Source organism: Gouania willdenowi, chromosome 6 (assembly GCF_900634775.1).
Source record: "Gouania willdenowi chromosome 6, fGouWil2.1, whole genome shotgun sequence".
In the NCBI taxonomy this organism is placed as follows: domain Eukaryota; kingdom Metazoa; phylum Chordata; class Actinopteri; order Blenniiformes; family Gobiesocidae; genus Gouania; species Gouania willdenowi.
Genome location: NC_041049.1, coordinates 58,772,361 through 58,788,118, shown reverse-complemented (window position 1 = coordinate 58,788,118; position 15,758 = coordinate 58,772,361). Strand labels below are relative to the sequence as shown.

Below are 15,758 nucleotides of genomic sequence, written 5' to 3'. Positions count from 1 at the left end.
TACCACTCACCATTTACCAAATCTCTTAACACTTAAAAACATATATCCCAATGTTTCATTGAAAATAACATTTAAAGATGGTTAATTTGATACAAACAATTTACTAAGTACTAATTATATCTATTTATCTTTGTAAAGTAAATCACATTTTTGATGGAGCTATTTAGGGCCCCTCACATGATCCATGCGGGCCCTGTGTTGGTGACCCCTGGTGTAAGGGATACAAATGCAAAAACCAGTAATAACATGTTTCTTTCTACTTGTATGAATGGTGAAGGTCTGGTTGTTACCACAGCAAAGACAATACAAGTAAGATAATAAAATGTCTTATTTGATATGGATATTCAAATAAGGCTTTACCCTCAAACATTGCATTTAATCAGGAAAAAAACATCTCTAATATAACAATTTTATTTTGAAAATGACAAATATTTTCCTTTTTTTTTTTCAATTAATTTCTTCACACACTAGGGGTTCTAAACTGGCCTCACCCTGGGACCCAATTCAACCAACCAGATTAAGTTTTTCAAAAAAAACTGTTGAACACATGCATGTATAATCTTTTTTTTTTTTTTTTACATGAATCTATATATTTCATGTGCAACATGCATTTCACAGCATGTCTGTCAAAAGAAAAGTTTCTTTCAAAATAAAAGACAAGTCCAACATGAAAGACATTAAGTGTTTGTTTATTTTTGACTAGCTGTCTGCGGCCCACTCAGTACATGTCCACGATCCACTTTTGGGTCCCGACCCACCTGTTGCAAATCTCTAATGTAGACCACATACTTTGGGAAAACTCTAATATTTGGGCTACAAAATAACTAAATGTCTCTAAATGGTTAACACAAAATAAACAGTTATTATTATAATCAAAATCAAAGACATTGCTCAGAAGGTAAACTGATGGATACATTTTTGTAATATTTTTTTGTAATATGTTTTTTTAGATGTGTTATGGTTCTGTCATCCAATCCATAAAAATCTGGATTTTATTTCTATGAGAATTGGCTGGAAAACGTCTGACTGATGGTGATTGTACTGTGAGTTCTCTCTAGCTCAGATTGGCCTTGATAAGAACCGCTTTTCGCCCTGTGGCCTTGTTTCTGACACTGCTATAGACTACTAGTTGGGCTTCAGCCTCAGGCTACTGACAGTGAGGATCATTCTACATTAGCTATAGGCTACTGTTCAATCAGGGTTAGAAAAAGGAAAACCCTTTAAATCACAAGATGGTGCTGTTGATTCAAAAAGGGAAAAACAATCCCAGTTGCTGCATCAAAGAAATGCCTGATTTGAACTGATTACAAAGAGGTTATATCACCTCTAAACCTCTATTTGCCTCACATTCCATCCGCATCAAGCTCTGATATGTAATATTAATATCATCTTTCACCAGATGACCCCTGTGACCTGAAAGCAGAGAGCAGCCCCACCATGGAGAACGAGATAACAGCCAAGGAGAGAGGCGTCCTGGAGGAGAACAATGAGAAGGAGGAGATGGACCAGGAGAGAACTCAGGAGGAAGATGGAGAAGGGAAGAAACTGAGAGAAGAGGAAGGTGAGGGAGAGGAGAAGGAGACGAAAGAGGAGGAGCCTCTGACGGAGGAGGAGGAGCTGGAGGAGCTCAGGGCGCAGGTGCTGCAGCTTCTGCTGGAGCTGGACGATGCCAGGGAGACGTCCAACAAACACCAGGAGACCTTCCATGAGCTCCAAGGTGGGTCAGGAACTCTCCATGAAACTAGAAAACCACCTCAGGCTCTGAAAATGTTTTATCAGCCAATCATGTAACATAAAAAATAAGGAAAACATTTGTGGTCACACTTTATTTAAAGTTTTATACATAAGGCTGACATTACACTGTCATTATCCGTCATGAATAAGGTGTCATGAAGGCTGTTATTAAGTGTTGCTTGCTATATTATGACACCTTTGGAGCTATGTTGGCATTTTTAGGTTTAGAAGTTATTGTTAGCGGTTATATAGGGCAGGGGTGTCAAACTCTTTTTTTAATTCAGGGGCCAAATAAGGACCAGTTTGATCTCAGGTGGGCCACAGATTTTAGGTGTGGGGGAAAAGAGCAATTTTAACATTATTGTGCTCTAGTTTTCAGTCCCTGCAGGATATTCTCTTCAAAAAATATTTAATTTTGTAATGAATTTTTGTGTTTTAGTGGAATTATTTTGTGAGAAATTGCAAGTATTTTGGAAAATTTTAAATTTCTTTCCATAACTTGCAATCAAAAATGACAACTTTCATGTTGTATAAGCGTGAGAAAACTCAGAGCCCCTAAAGATATTGTAGAGTTTCATTGGATTTGTGATTTTCAGATATCTACAACTGAATTATTTGGTAATATACACAGTAATTCATGTTTTCTCTACCATTTTTACTGAATTGGATGCTCGAAAGTGCCAGATTTGGCCCCCGAGCCTTGAGTTTGACACGTGGATTAGGGCATGATAGCCTTCATGACACCTTATTCATGTTAATGACAGGTGTCATGGCATAATAATGACAGCGTAATGTCAGCCTTTATGTATAAAACGTCAAGTACTTCAAACTACTAGTTTGATGTAAAGCTGTCCTTACATAGTGGCAGCTTTAGTAAATATGACAAAAAGTCACTTTTATAAGAGTTGCAGACTGCACCTTTAAACTGCAAGACTCTTTTTTATTCTATAATAATATACAAAAAATTCACAAAAAGACAAATGAAAGATTCAAAAATACACATAATTACTCCAAAAAACATACATTATAGAAAAATACATGAAACAAAAAAAATATAAAAATGAGTAAAAAAAAAAAACAAACGCATTTATCATGTGCATGTCCCATAGAATTAAACTAGCAAAATTGCACAGGCTATTTTACTTTGCACCCACACGTGTACCCCTTTATTACACTACAGAGTACATAGTATGTACACCTCTTTGTACATCCAACCTTCAAACACATACTCATTTGGCCATAATTTACAACTCTACTTAAGCTCCTCCCACAAAATGAATACATACTGTACTTCCGACGGGCACTGTACTAGTAATATTAATGGTGCTGAGTGTGTGTGTGCATGTGAAAAAGGCTTGAAAACAACGGTTGTCACACTTTATGAAAGAATCTCATCACCACGGTCTTAACAATCAACCAAATAGTGAGCTTGTTATGCCACACGCTCTCCATAAGAATGTCCTCTCCTATGTTAAGGGCTTATTTTTCCACCATTCACGTCAAATCTTACTCAGCCTGTTACAACAGAGGTGTAAGCGATTATATGTGGTCACTGACACGGTCCTTGGCTCATAGTTGCACTGAATAGAGCTTCACATCATACCTTAGAAATGATGAGCATGAGTAAAGCCTTGGGTATGGGGCTACAGTGAGTTTAGTGGCTGCCTTTATGAGTGTGTGTTTCACTCTGGGAGACGTGGAGGGGGAGTTGAGTAGTGTGTGTCAGGGTGGCTGTGCTGTGGAGGCATTCCACAGACAACTGCATAAGGGAATCTTCCACTCAGAGAGTCTAGACACGAATGAGGGGTGTGTAGATCATCTGGCAACAAAAGCTCCTAAGTCTCCCATCAAAATGGCATCAACAACCCATTGTTGCCAGATCATTTCCCACCTCTAAAAATGCTACCAAAGTACAGATATCCCCACCTCTTTTAACTTTCAGATAAGAACATAAATAATGTATTTTCACATGTAGTTCTATGACAAGCGTGGCTTTTTATGAATCTCAGTTGTTGCCAGGCAACACTCAGTTCCTAAAGGCAGCCATTTCTGATGGAGCCAAAGGCTGGGAGTGGAATAGACACGGAACAATATGATGGAAAAAAAAAAAAAAAAAAAAAAAGATTTCATATACAACACATTCAATGCATTTTTTTGATCTGGAAAAAAATCTATTCAAACTGCACTTAATACGTGACAATAACAAAAAGTACTGACTGACAGGTTTCATCAAACACTACATTTGATTATTGTACGTGTAAAGTGGTGCAAACAGAGCCAAGCGCCAAAATCTCCTCTTTGCCAGATATTGGCAGTTATCTGGATCAATGATCCTGATCATGGTACCATGATCATTAAAGGCTTGGAAGAAGATTTGTCCTCATTAATATAGAGTCGGTCCAAATAAGTGCCCCCCTTTTTAAAAAAATAAATAAAAAATTGTAATCAAATGCGCAATCTGAGACTGATCTGAATGAAAGTTGGTGTCAAGTCAAGTCATCATAGAAATTAAATCAAAACAATATCAATCAATAAAACAGGATAATATCAGATCAAACAGTATATAGTGGGGTAACTGAGGAACCAACCCGACATAACTGAGTCAAATTTCATAAGAACTTATTATGAACCGAGATACACATTTTTGACATTTTCCCAATGATGAGCTATAGAGATTTTTTGTTTTTTTTTTGTAAACTAATCGAGAATCAGTACATTGATCCCCTCCAAAATATTATGGAATCTTCCATGGTTAAAATTTTGTCAAAATGTTGTTCGTATTTTTTTTTTTACGTAAAACAGGAAAACAAAGAAATAAATAAACACAGTTAAAATATTACCTTCTTGGTGGAGGTAAAATTGAAATTTTTTTTTTTTTTTCTCCAAATTAAAAGAAAGATTTTGTCTGACTTTAGGGTATTAACTGTCAATCTGCCTCATGCTGCTTATTAAAAGCAGTATTTTGTTCAATCGAATCTGGCAACCCGACAATAATAATGCAAATCAGGGTTCCCCAATATTTTCTAACCATAGATCAGTTTAAAAAGGAAAAATGTCTTGCAGATGTAATAGTGCTGTCACTTATCATTACTGTTTCTCTAAAGTGGTGCACATTCTGGTTTCAAGAATAAAAGCTTCAAAATAAAACACAGCAGAAAAAAAAAATATTTCATAACATAGCTACTGTATATGAACCTGCGTTTCCAGTAGTTTCAACATAGTGTGTCACAATAGTCACAATGGAAATTATAGAGTTCTTTTAACATGTTATCTGAGAAACGTATTGAAATTAAACCCTGACCATGTTGAAAACGTATTGGATAATCTTGTGAATAGGCTTTGGTTTTAGATTTCTATCTGTGACACAAACCCAAGAACAAGGCATCTGATCAGTGCTAAAAATACTGTGCTGCCATAATAAAACTATCATTAGCCACAAGAAGAACAGGGAGTGCTGCAACAGATGGTGTTGCCCCCACAGAACCCTGAACGCCACGTCACACAGTCATTTTGGGTTGATCGATAACAATACACTGTTTAAACTTATTTGTAGGCGACTGTGCTTCAGAATTAGCATTTAGTGTAAAAATAAACCATAGAACTAAAGACATCGGTGGTTTACTCTGTGTATATTGATACCCATTTTGTAGGATTACAGCCACATATTGGTGCTTCATAAAAAAACAATCAGCCCATGTGCCACATTTGCTTGGTTTTATGAAAACTAATGATGGGCAAAAACCAACACAAAGCTTAAAATAGCAGCAACCAATATGCTCTTTTTCATGATTGTTCTTGGATAATTGGAGTTTATCTGCCACTAGTTTATAAATGAGATTAGTCAGTGAGACGTAGTCGATCATTTTTTGAAGGGCCTTTAACAAACAAGAGGTAAATCTACACGAATAACAATTAAATATGGAAAAACAACACACTCATCTCGCACAGCACCCCCTGACCTGTACGCACAACGACCAGTGTCTGTTCCAACCACCAGGAGCCATCACTCTGAGCCTAGGGCTGGGTCCGAATAGTCCCTCCTATCTCCTTTCCTTGTTCAAGGCATATTATTGCATTGGTAACTTATATGATCTCCATTACTTGTCGGTCATCGTTAGTTTCCGTGAGCGCTCGGGTGTGCGTTTCCCTTTAAATGTTGTCGCCGCAAGGAATTGTGGGTCAGCAATATCTCGTCTCCTCTTTTAAAGGTCATCAGTGTTTCCTAGGCCAAAGGAGGTAAAAAAGGAAGCATTGAGCCTCTTTTCCTGAGCTTAAAGAGAACTTGGACACTTGGACACCCAGGGGTGAATGAACAGGGGATAGGAAAGGAGATAGGAGGGACTATTCGGACGCAGCCTGGATCTTAGTACTCTACATCAAATAATCTCTTGTTATCCTGCATGTTCTTCTTTCTTTCTTCGCTCTAAAATTCCACTTTTTTTTATAACTCACAACAAATCAACCATATGTGCTACAAATTTGCAACTTTCACTAAAATGTAGCCACAATACCAAAGAAACTTTTGTAAATTTAAACTTATTGCAGATTATTAAGTCCAACCTTCTGTTCTGTTTTTTTTTTTTCACTGTAAAACTTATTAAACATCTCCTCCCACAATTTTTGCTCAATTGACACCAAACTTTCTGTCCAACACCAACGATCTACAGAGATTTTAGATTGAACAAAAACTGAGCCCGAGTGCATCAAATTGTTTGACTGTAAACAGCATTGTAAACATTCATCCATTTTCAGACCTGCTTTGTCCTATTTGAGGTTGGTGGGGGTCTGCTGGTGCCTAACCCCGGCTCCCACTGGACGCTAGGCGGGGGTACACCCTGGATGGGGTGCCAATCCATCGCAGGGCAACACACAGACACACAAACAACCATTCACACTGATTCCTACGTGCAATTCAGAGACTCCAGTCAACCTACAGTAACAGTCATGTTATTGGATTGTGAGAGGAAGTTGGAGTACCCGGAGGAAACCCATGCAGCACGGGGAGAACATGCAAACTTCACACAGAAAGGAACCAAGTGTCCACCTCAGAGCTTGAACCCAGGACCTTCTTGCTGTGAGTGGATTAACCATTAATCCACTGAGCACCCCATTGTAAACATATACTTGCTAAACACGTCATTATCATTTTTTTAATTATGGAGTCTGTGTGTGTGTGTGTGTTGTAAATAAAACTGACTCCTGACTTTTTTCTGTATTTGTGTATTAAACTTGAAAATGAGCCTTAAGCTTGATCAATACAAACTATAGCTGAATGACCTGTTTTTAAGAATGAATCTCATCATTACACGATTACAAAAAGGTATTTAAAAACACAAAACAAAAAACAACTTAAAAATAAAGATTTTACTTTTTTTTTTTTAATCCAAAATTATTGATCAATGTCCATGTGTGTCAGTAATAGTGGTTTTTTTTTTCTTCTTCAATATAAGCAGAAAAAATTGAACCTGGAATAACACTGATGCTTGGTCTGTGATTCATGGTGATGGACTGATGCTTGTGTCATTCAGTTGTGCTTCAAGGTTGAGCAGCTTATCAACTTGTCATCTTTTCACTGGCCTGCTGAACTGCCTCTTCTTATCTCTCCACCCACTCCACCCCCAACCCCCACCCTCATATCTCTCCCGTCTCCAAACAGGCTTGTTGGAGGATGAACGACTGGCGACTGCCCATCAAGCAGAGGCTTTCACACGGCAGATCCAGAATCTACAAGGTGTCGACACATTCAAACGCTTAGAGGCCTATTTTGACAGAAAAATAAACAGCAAAGAACGAGACACAAATGTGATAGGTTCACCAATTTAGAAACATTCTCAATTTAACTTTATTTATGTAGTGCTAATTACAACAATAAATCATCTCAGAACACTCAATACAAAATATAGTCTCATGACCACTCAAAGTGTACAGGAAGCACAAAGGGAACAGCTGATCAGCTGTCACGCTATGTCGGACTCGGTAGCAACTTTTAAAGGGATAAAATCTGTCATCTGATCAGTTTAGTGGTTGTAACTCCACAAATAAAACTCTTGAGGGATTTAGAGTGCTCTATTTCTTGTGAAATTGAGGTTTCTTTGCTACTTACAGTAGGAGAATAGAATAGAATAAAGTTTATTGCCATATGTACAAGTTAAAAAGAACAGGTACATTCCAGTTCTTGTGCATGTCCCAGAGTCGGAATGAAAAAAAATTACAAACAACAAATCAGCCAAGACAGTATAAGTAAAGATGAAAAACACAGAAAGAACAGAAGTATGCTCTACAAAAAGATAAATAAATAAATAAAAGTGCAAGACTGGATCTGACCACACCTAACTAAAATAAGTTTGCCTCATATATGAATATATATTTATAATGCCTCAAAATAAAATCTTATTTATGCACACATTTTGAGACTTTGGCCTTTGAGACAGGGTTGTAATTGCAGCACATTATAATGATCAAAATCAAGTCTGTTTTACTTGTCAATATAACCTATAGTTGGGGCTGATTTTTTTCTGCTCTGCTTCCACATTTTTAAATGGATTTGCTGTTATCTCTTCAGCTGATCATTGTCTTCTCTGAATTTTTTTTTTTTAAGTAATCAAACACAGACGTACATCCTTGAGGCATTGTTTTGTTTGTAAAAGTGTTTTTTTTTTTTTGCTTTTTGTTTTCTGTTCAAGAAAAATGTCGCCTAATGAGAATTTTAGTCAGTCATGTGCGACTAAATAACAAATTTAAAAGCATGACACAAATCCAGCCTGTGCTAAATGTCAAACAAAATAGCTTTTAGTAAAATGAATCATTTGAGACTGAAAATAGAAAAGAGACTGAAAAAAATCTGTCGTTTTACATTTTGTTCTGTTTGATATTTAATATTCTAACAAAAGCAGATTGGTCCTTCAAAACTGTTCACAGCTAATGATGTCTCAGCTTCCATCTCAGATGATAACAGGCACACAATGCATCATCTATGAATAAACCTCCATGTGATAACCCTTCCCCTCCTCCCTGTGCTGCAGCCCAGCTGCGCTCTGTGCAGGAGGAGATGGACAGCCTGGAGGAGGAGAAGGAGAGCGAGCTGGCCGAGGCCCAGGAGGAGCTGCGTGTGGCCCAGGAGGAAGTTCTCCTTCTCCAACAGGCTGCAGAGGAGGCAGCAGCAGAGAGGGAGAACGACATCGCCTCCCTTCAGGAGGAGCTGTGTCGTAGACGGGCTGAGCTCCAGAGACTCAGTGATGAGACCCAGGAGTACGAGCTGGAGATCACCACACTGAGAGCAGAGATCAGCATGAAGAGCCAACGCAGAGAGGCTGAGAGACGAGAGGGTGAGGGAGGCCAAGAGAGGTTTCAAGCAGAGGTGTAAAGAGTACTGATATCTCGTACTCAAGTAGAATTACTGTTACTTGATTGAAATTGTACTCAAGTACAAGTAAATCCTACATAAAATACTCAAGTACAAGTAAAAAGTAGCTCAATTAAATAGTACTCAAACTAAAAGTTACTAGTCACTTTTATCCATCCATCCATCCATCTTCTGCCGCTCATTCATAGCCGGGTCGCGGGGCAGCATCCTTAGCAGGGAGGCCCATACTTCCCTTTCTCTGGCCACTATTTCCAGCTCTTCTGGGGGGATCCCGAGGAGTTCCCAGACCAGCCAAGAGATATTATCCCTCCAACGTGTCCTGGGTCTTCCTCAGGGTCTCCTTCCAGAGGGACGTGCCCTGAACGCCTGCACGAGGGAACCAACTCATCTGGCTGCTCTGAATGTGGAGCCGCATGTAACCGCGATCTTGTTCTTGTGGTCAAGACCCAAAGCATACATTTTTCTGACTTAGCCTCAAACTCATTCAAATCAACATTAACCGTTTGAAACTCATAATTTGTATATTACATTTTTATTAATTGTTATTTTGCACTCCAGAAGCTCTAATGACCTTTATCCATCCATCCATCCATTTTCATACCCGCTTATTCCCGTTTATCAGGGTCACGGGGGTCTGCCGGTGCCAATCTCCGGCTCTCATAGGGCGCTGGGCGGGGGTACACCCTGGACAGGACGCCAGTCCATCACAGGGCAACACAGACACAGACAACCATTCACTCACTCATTCACTCCTATGGGCAATTTAGAGACTCCAGTCAACCTTACAGTCATGTTTTTGGATTGTGGGAGGAAGCCGGAGTACCCGGAGGAAACCCACGCAGCACGTGGAGAACAAGCAAACTCCACACAGAAAGGACCCAAGTGTCCACTAATGACCTTTAGCTCTTATGAAAGTTACTACCGTAGTTACTTTCATATTTATTGATGGTAATACATCTTGCCACGGTTTCCTTGCATACAGTAAATATCTCATGTGTGAACGTAAAAAAATAGGCAAAGTTTACATCGCATTATGATACTGTCGCTTTTCCTATTTTCTAAGCATTTCTTGTAGTTTCACAATGTCCGTTGGTCATTTTAAAACATAAAATTATATTTTACTCACTCAGTAACATTTTGGGTGTAGAAATGTAACAAATGACTTTACTTCTTTAAAAATGTACTTAACTTTTTAAAAAAAAAAAAAAAATAAATAAATAAATAAATAAAAATGTACTTAACTACAAGTAAAATACTGATTTGGAAATATACTTAAAAAGGTACAGGTACCCATAAAAGCTAGTCAATTAGTAACGTGTAATCCGATACGTTCACCTCTGTTTTCAAATCACCATCCCCTCTAATAAATCATCTCATACTTTCATTTTGTTTTCAGCCCTCCCTCTCACTGTGTGCCAACATGAATCAAACACTACTTTGTGCTCACACCTCACACTGAAACTACAGCTCCAAGTAGCCTGTGATGATAGTTTGTAGCTGATAGCCAAGCACAGTGTTATAGATGGTCCTGCTCCCTCACACTGTGGCATCCTGCAGTCACCACATAAATCATCAGCAGGTTTAGGGTTTGAAGAATATTACAAAGCACTAATGTGACTGATGACTGCTCTGTGTGTGTGTGTGTGTGTGCGTGTGTGTGTGTGTTTAGAATACCAGGAGAATGAAGTCGTGATTGGGTGGGACATACTTTATATTACATGACATCAGTGCTAGACTCTGCAGCTGAGCCTCTCCCGGGACTGCAAGGGAGGGGTGTTGTGTGTGTGTGTGTTCAACGTCAGTACTGTAACTCTGCATCAGGGTTGGGGTCAATTATAGTTGTAATCGCGTAATTGATAATCAATTATGGTGTATTTTATTTTGTAATTGTAATTTCAAAAAATCTGTTGCTATCGTAATTTCAGATTCTTTGTAATTGTAATTGCCATAAACATTGTATAAAAATTGTCATATATAACTTAACGCAAAACTGGGGAAGCATGTTACAGTTCTATTTACAGTTCTACACATATGTAACTAATAATTATTAAATTTCATTGATTATGAAGCCTAACAAGGTAACCAATAGATAGGAAAGAAATGAGATGATAGATATTTGTGTTTAGTGTATTTTACAGCTGATTTAGGACCTGCATCATTAAAGATGCTAACAGAAAGCTAACACAAGAGGAAGGTTAACTTTTATTAGGTTATTTATTTCAGACTCAGTAATTGTGATTAATTGTAATTGAACTTCTGTAATTGAGAACGTCAACTGATTTTGACCATTCAACCTTTAACATGGTCAGCTAGTACCTTCAATCCATTTCAACCTTATTGTTAGGTTAATGCTATTGTTAGGCTAATGCTAGCTTCGTGCTAATGCTAGGTTAATGCCATTGCTAAGTTAATGCTAATGCCAGGCTGATGCTTATGCTACGTTAATGATATTGCTAGGCTAATGTTAACGCTAGGCTAATGCAATGCTAATATTATGCTAATGCTAGGCTGATGCTAAGGCTAGGTTAATGCTAATGCTAGTTTAGGGCTAATGCTATTGCTAGGCTAATGTCAACACTCGGCTAATGTTATGCTTGTGCTATGTTAATGATAGCTAATTCTACTGCTAGCTAATGTTAATGCTAATGCTATTTAATGCTAACACTAAGCAAAGCTAAAGCAGTGCGATGCGGGCCAGCATCTGCATCCTTACTTGCATGTTCTTCAGCAGATGCAAATATTCTAGTTTGAATTGACTTTCTGAGAATAAAAAAGAATTGTAATTTAATTCTAATTGGAAAAAATGCTGGTCACTGTAATCGTATACATGGGCAATTGCAAATGTAATTGTAATTGAAAAATGTAATTGACCCCAACCCTGCTCTGCATGCTATTTTCCTCATAAATATCTAATAGGATTCCTGTTTTCTGTCATCTTACCTTTTTGTGACAGGTGACGTAGACCTGCTGAAGGAGGAGTGTCGCATGCTGCGGGAGGAGTGTCAGACACTGAAGGAGGACAACAGACGCCTCTCTGAGAGGCTGCAGCTGCTGCAGAGACAGAGGACATGGTGAGGGGTCAATGTCTGCTCACTCATCAGCTGTGCTTCCCGCATCAGCTGGACGGGATACCCTGTGGGATAATTCCCCTCATTACGACCCATGCCTCCTGTCTCTCTTTTGAAAAGTAGCGTCCACCTGTTTAACCACTCTATTTGTTAAGTCACTCAAAGGCCACGAGCGTAAAAAACATTTTGACGGAGAAGGATAAGCATTTACTTTGAGAATTAAAGAGTATTTCTCTTGGTTTTTATAGCTGTCATTGATGAAATATGGTCATCTTTGGATTCATAGGGATCACATGCAAGTCCACCCTGTTCAATACAGAAAGCCTCCACATGTGAAACACAAGATAGTGTAGAATATTAACATTAAACAAGGAATCAAATATTACTTTTGTTCTTAAAAAGTTTTGAAAAAAGTTTGCAACTTTTTAAAAAATCATTACATTAATTAGTTTTTCAGATTAAAGGACTTTAAAGAATCTCTCTTACCCACAAGTGTATTTTACCCCATTTAAAGGGATAGTCAACCCAAAGTACAAAATAGCTCAAATAACACATTCATTCTGTATTATACCGTATTACTATAGTAATGCTTTACTATAAGGAATGAGAGGTGATTTAGAAGTAATAAAACACTTTAAATGCACGCTTGTTGAAGTCGACATGTTTGACAAACTGTGAGAAGTGATATTAAAATAAGACAGTTAAAAGTTGATATTAATAACTCCGAAGACATTTCTGACACAAATGAATAACGTTTTCTCATTCAGCTTTAGATGGATCAGGACTATAAAGTCAAAATTCAATCTCATCTAAAGTGCATTCATGTGGTGGGTACTGTATTAATAAAACATAGTTTAACATATCGTATATAGTTCAAGAGTTTACCTTTCATTTTCAGCAAAGGAATGATCAAACAACATAATATACATTTAATTAGAACAATATTAGGTTAAACTAGTCATTAATCATTCTGTAGATTGATCATTGCTGGGTTAACCCATATATGGCTGACTGATCTGTTTTTATTTTATTTTGAAAGGAATCAGACAGTACACCTTAACCATAGGCTGTTCAATTTTAAAGTAACCTATACGATAAGGTTACGTGTGTGTATTCCAGTGCTGTTAGTGTCTGTCCATGACATCTGCAGCTCTCTTCTCCACCCTGTAGCTCTAGTGTGTACCTGTCGCTGAAAGAAGAGGACCTGCCTGAGGGCACAGAGGAGAAGGAGATGTTAGGAAGCTCAGATGAAGTCATGACAGAGAGCTACATGACCATGGCTCAGTCTGACAACTGTCGCCTGGTGGACGCCTCCATCCAGAAGAACATCTCCTTCGATGGGAAGCCTGTGACGCCCACCGGCTGGAACGGAGGCGTAGGGGAGATCTTCTCTCTGAGGGATCAGCTGAAGCAGGCTGAGGAGAAGGCCTCACAGGTTCAGAGAGAGGTATGAGGCTTCGTAGCACCAGGGTTGTGCTCAATTATCATTGTAATTGTGTAATTGATAATTCATTACAACTATGGCGTAGTTATGATTGTAATTGTAATTTTAAGAAACTGGGGAACCATGTTACAGTTCTATGTACAGTTCTACACATGCATAGTTAACAATTATTAAAATGTGTTTCATATCAAGCTTTCCCACATTTTACCATTTAAAAACATTGAAATCAAGGGGTGCACTGACATAAAGGTTCAGATTCCCACACCACACATATTAAAACCTATATTTTTAATAAATAGGAACAACGTAACCAACAGATAGGAAAGAAATTAGACGATAGATCATTGTTTTTAGTTTATTTTACAGCTGACTTAGGACCCGTTATCATAAGAGATGCTAACACAAGAGGAAGGTTAACTTTCATTATTTTAGGCTTGGTAATTGTGATTACATGTAATTTAACTTTAGTAATGAAATGTAATTGTAATTGACTTTGAGGATAAAACATAATTGCGATTTAACTGTGTTATTACATTTTTAATTACAACAGACTCATTTTTTCAATTACTATTTCGTCTTCAATTACCCATCTTCAATTACAATTAAATTACGATTATAGTGACCATTTGCATTACAATTAATATTTTTCCCCGAATGTCAATTACTATTACGTTCTTATTTATTGAAGTTCAATTACAATGAATAACAATTACTGAGCCTGAAATAAACAACCCTATAAAACGTAACCTTCCTTTTGTGTTAGCTTTCTGCTAGCATCTCATATGCTAACAGGTCAGTTTTGACCAATGTTTTAAATCAGCTATAAAATTTACTAAAAACAATTATATATATATTATTTTTTATCTCTTGGTTACATTGTTAGGCTTCCTGATCAGTGAAAATATTGGTCTGATATTTTTGGTTGTGTGCGTCTCAGCCTTTAATTTAATCATTATTTTTTTAATGGTGAAAAGATCCTCAAGATTCACTGACAGGTACTGGGAAAAATTGATACAAAGCATATATTAACGTTATTTAACTTCACATGTGTAAGCCATAGAACTGTAACATGGTTCCCCAGGTTTGTGTTTAATGAAATGATACTGTAACTGACAGTTGCTCCATGCCAATTACAAATACAAAGTCAATTCTATGAACTCAATTACAATTCCAATTATAATTATGTCATGAATGATCAATTACCCGATTACAATTATAACTGACCCCAACCCTGCCTCACACCTCAAACGTTAGCAGTGGTTATGTTGTTATTGTTGTCCTCCATCCATGCAGTGTGATGGTCTGAAGCTGGAGCTGCAGGAGCTGCAGGTTCTGTATGACAGCAGTCAGAGGGAGAGAGCTGAGCTGGAGGACGAGCTGCAGCGCTGCAAGGCAGAGCTGGAGAAGCTGTCAGGTGGAGCTCAGGTGAGACAGTGCACAATGGGAAAGCAATGACTAGCATGAGGGAGTACACTCAAAAAGCTTTGAGTTAATAAATGGCAGATTAATATTATTATTATTATCATTTTATTGCTTAAAGATTAACTAAACCCCTGCTTTCTCCTGACCTGCCACTAGGAGGGAAATTAAAAAAAAAAAAAGCCTTGATTATGGGCGGGGCTTCTGGAAATATTAAGACACGCCCAGTCTATCTCCAATGAACAATCTATGCTATGCTAACTAGTATATTTACTCATTATACCTCTTCTCTCAATCCAACCTACTCACCACAGATTGCAGAGCCCACAGGTGCTAGTTTTTATAAAAGGGGTGGAGCTAACAGTGCTTGTTTGTGATGCAAGATGGTCCCAAAATGTCACATGATCTTGTTCTCAGCCTATAGCAAAAATCAATTGTAATAGCTGGATTTCAACCCATAGGGGGCAGTCACTCTAACGTTTTATAACAAAATATGTCAAATTGAAATACTTTGACTAAAATGTTGAGAGTTGGACCAGGATCAATCAACAGCACTACTTCACACCCAAATACATTTGGTTTTGGGGTTTAGTTATACTTTAATTTCTGTGCAAATTTGAAAGTGAAATCCTTAGATCTATGGGCGACCAAAATTCTTGAGAAACATTTTTAGTGTTATGAATATGATGGATGAGATTGAATATTTACCATATATTAAAACAATCCTTGT

The 15,758-nt window shown here is 37.8% G+C and overlaps 1 protein-coding gene across 1 annotated transcript in view; it reads left to right on the top strand.

Moving 5' to 3' along the window:
* ccdc136a (coiled-coil domain containing 136a) overlaps positions 1-15,758 on the top strand; it is a 44,742-nt gene that overhangs the window by 22,173 nt on the left and 6,811 nt on the right. The window contains exons 3-8 of the mRNA XM_028450039.1: positions 1,400-1,717; positions 7,391-7,465; positions 8,757-9,059; positions 12,051-12,168; positions 13,336-13,612; positions 14,903-15,034. Coding sequence (XP_028305840.1) covers positions 1,400-1,717; positions 7,391-7,465; positions 8,757-9,059; positions 12,051-12,168; positions 13,336-13,612; positions 14,903-15,034 — 1,223 coding nt within the window. The remainder of the gene's footprint in view (positions 1-1,399; positions 1,718-7,390; positions 7,466-8,756; positions 9,060-12,050; positions 12,169-13,335; positions 13,613-14,902; positions 15,035-15,758) is intronic.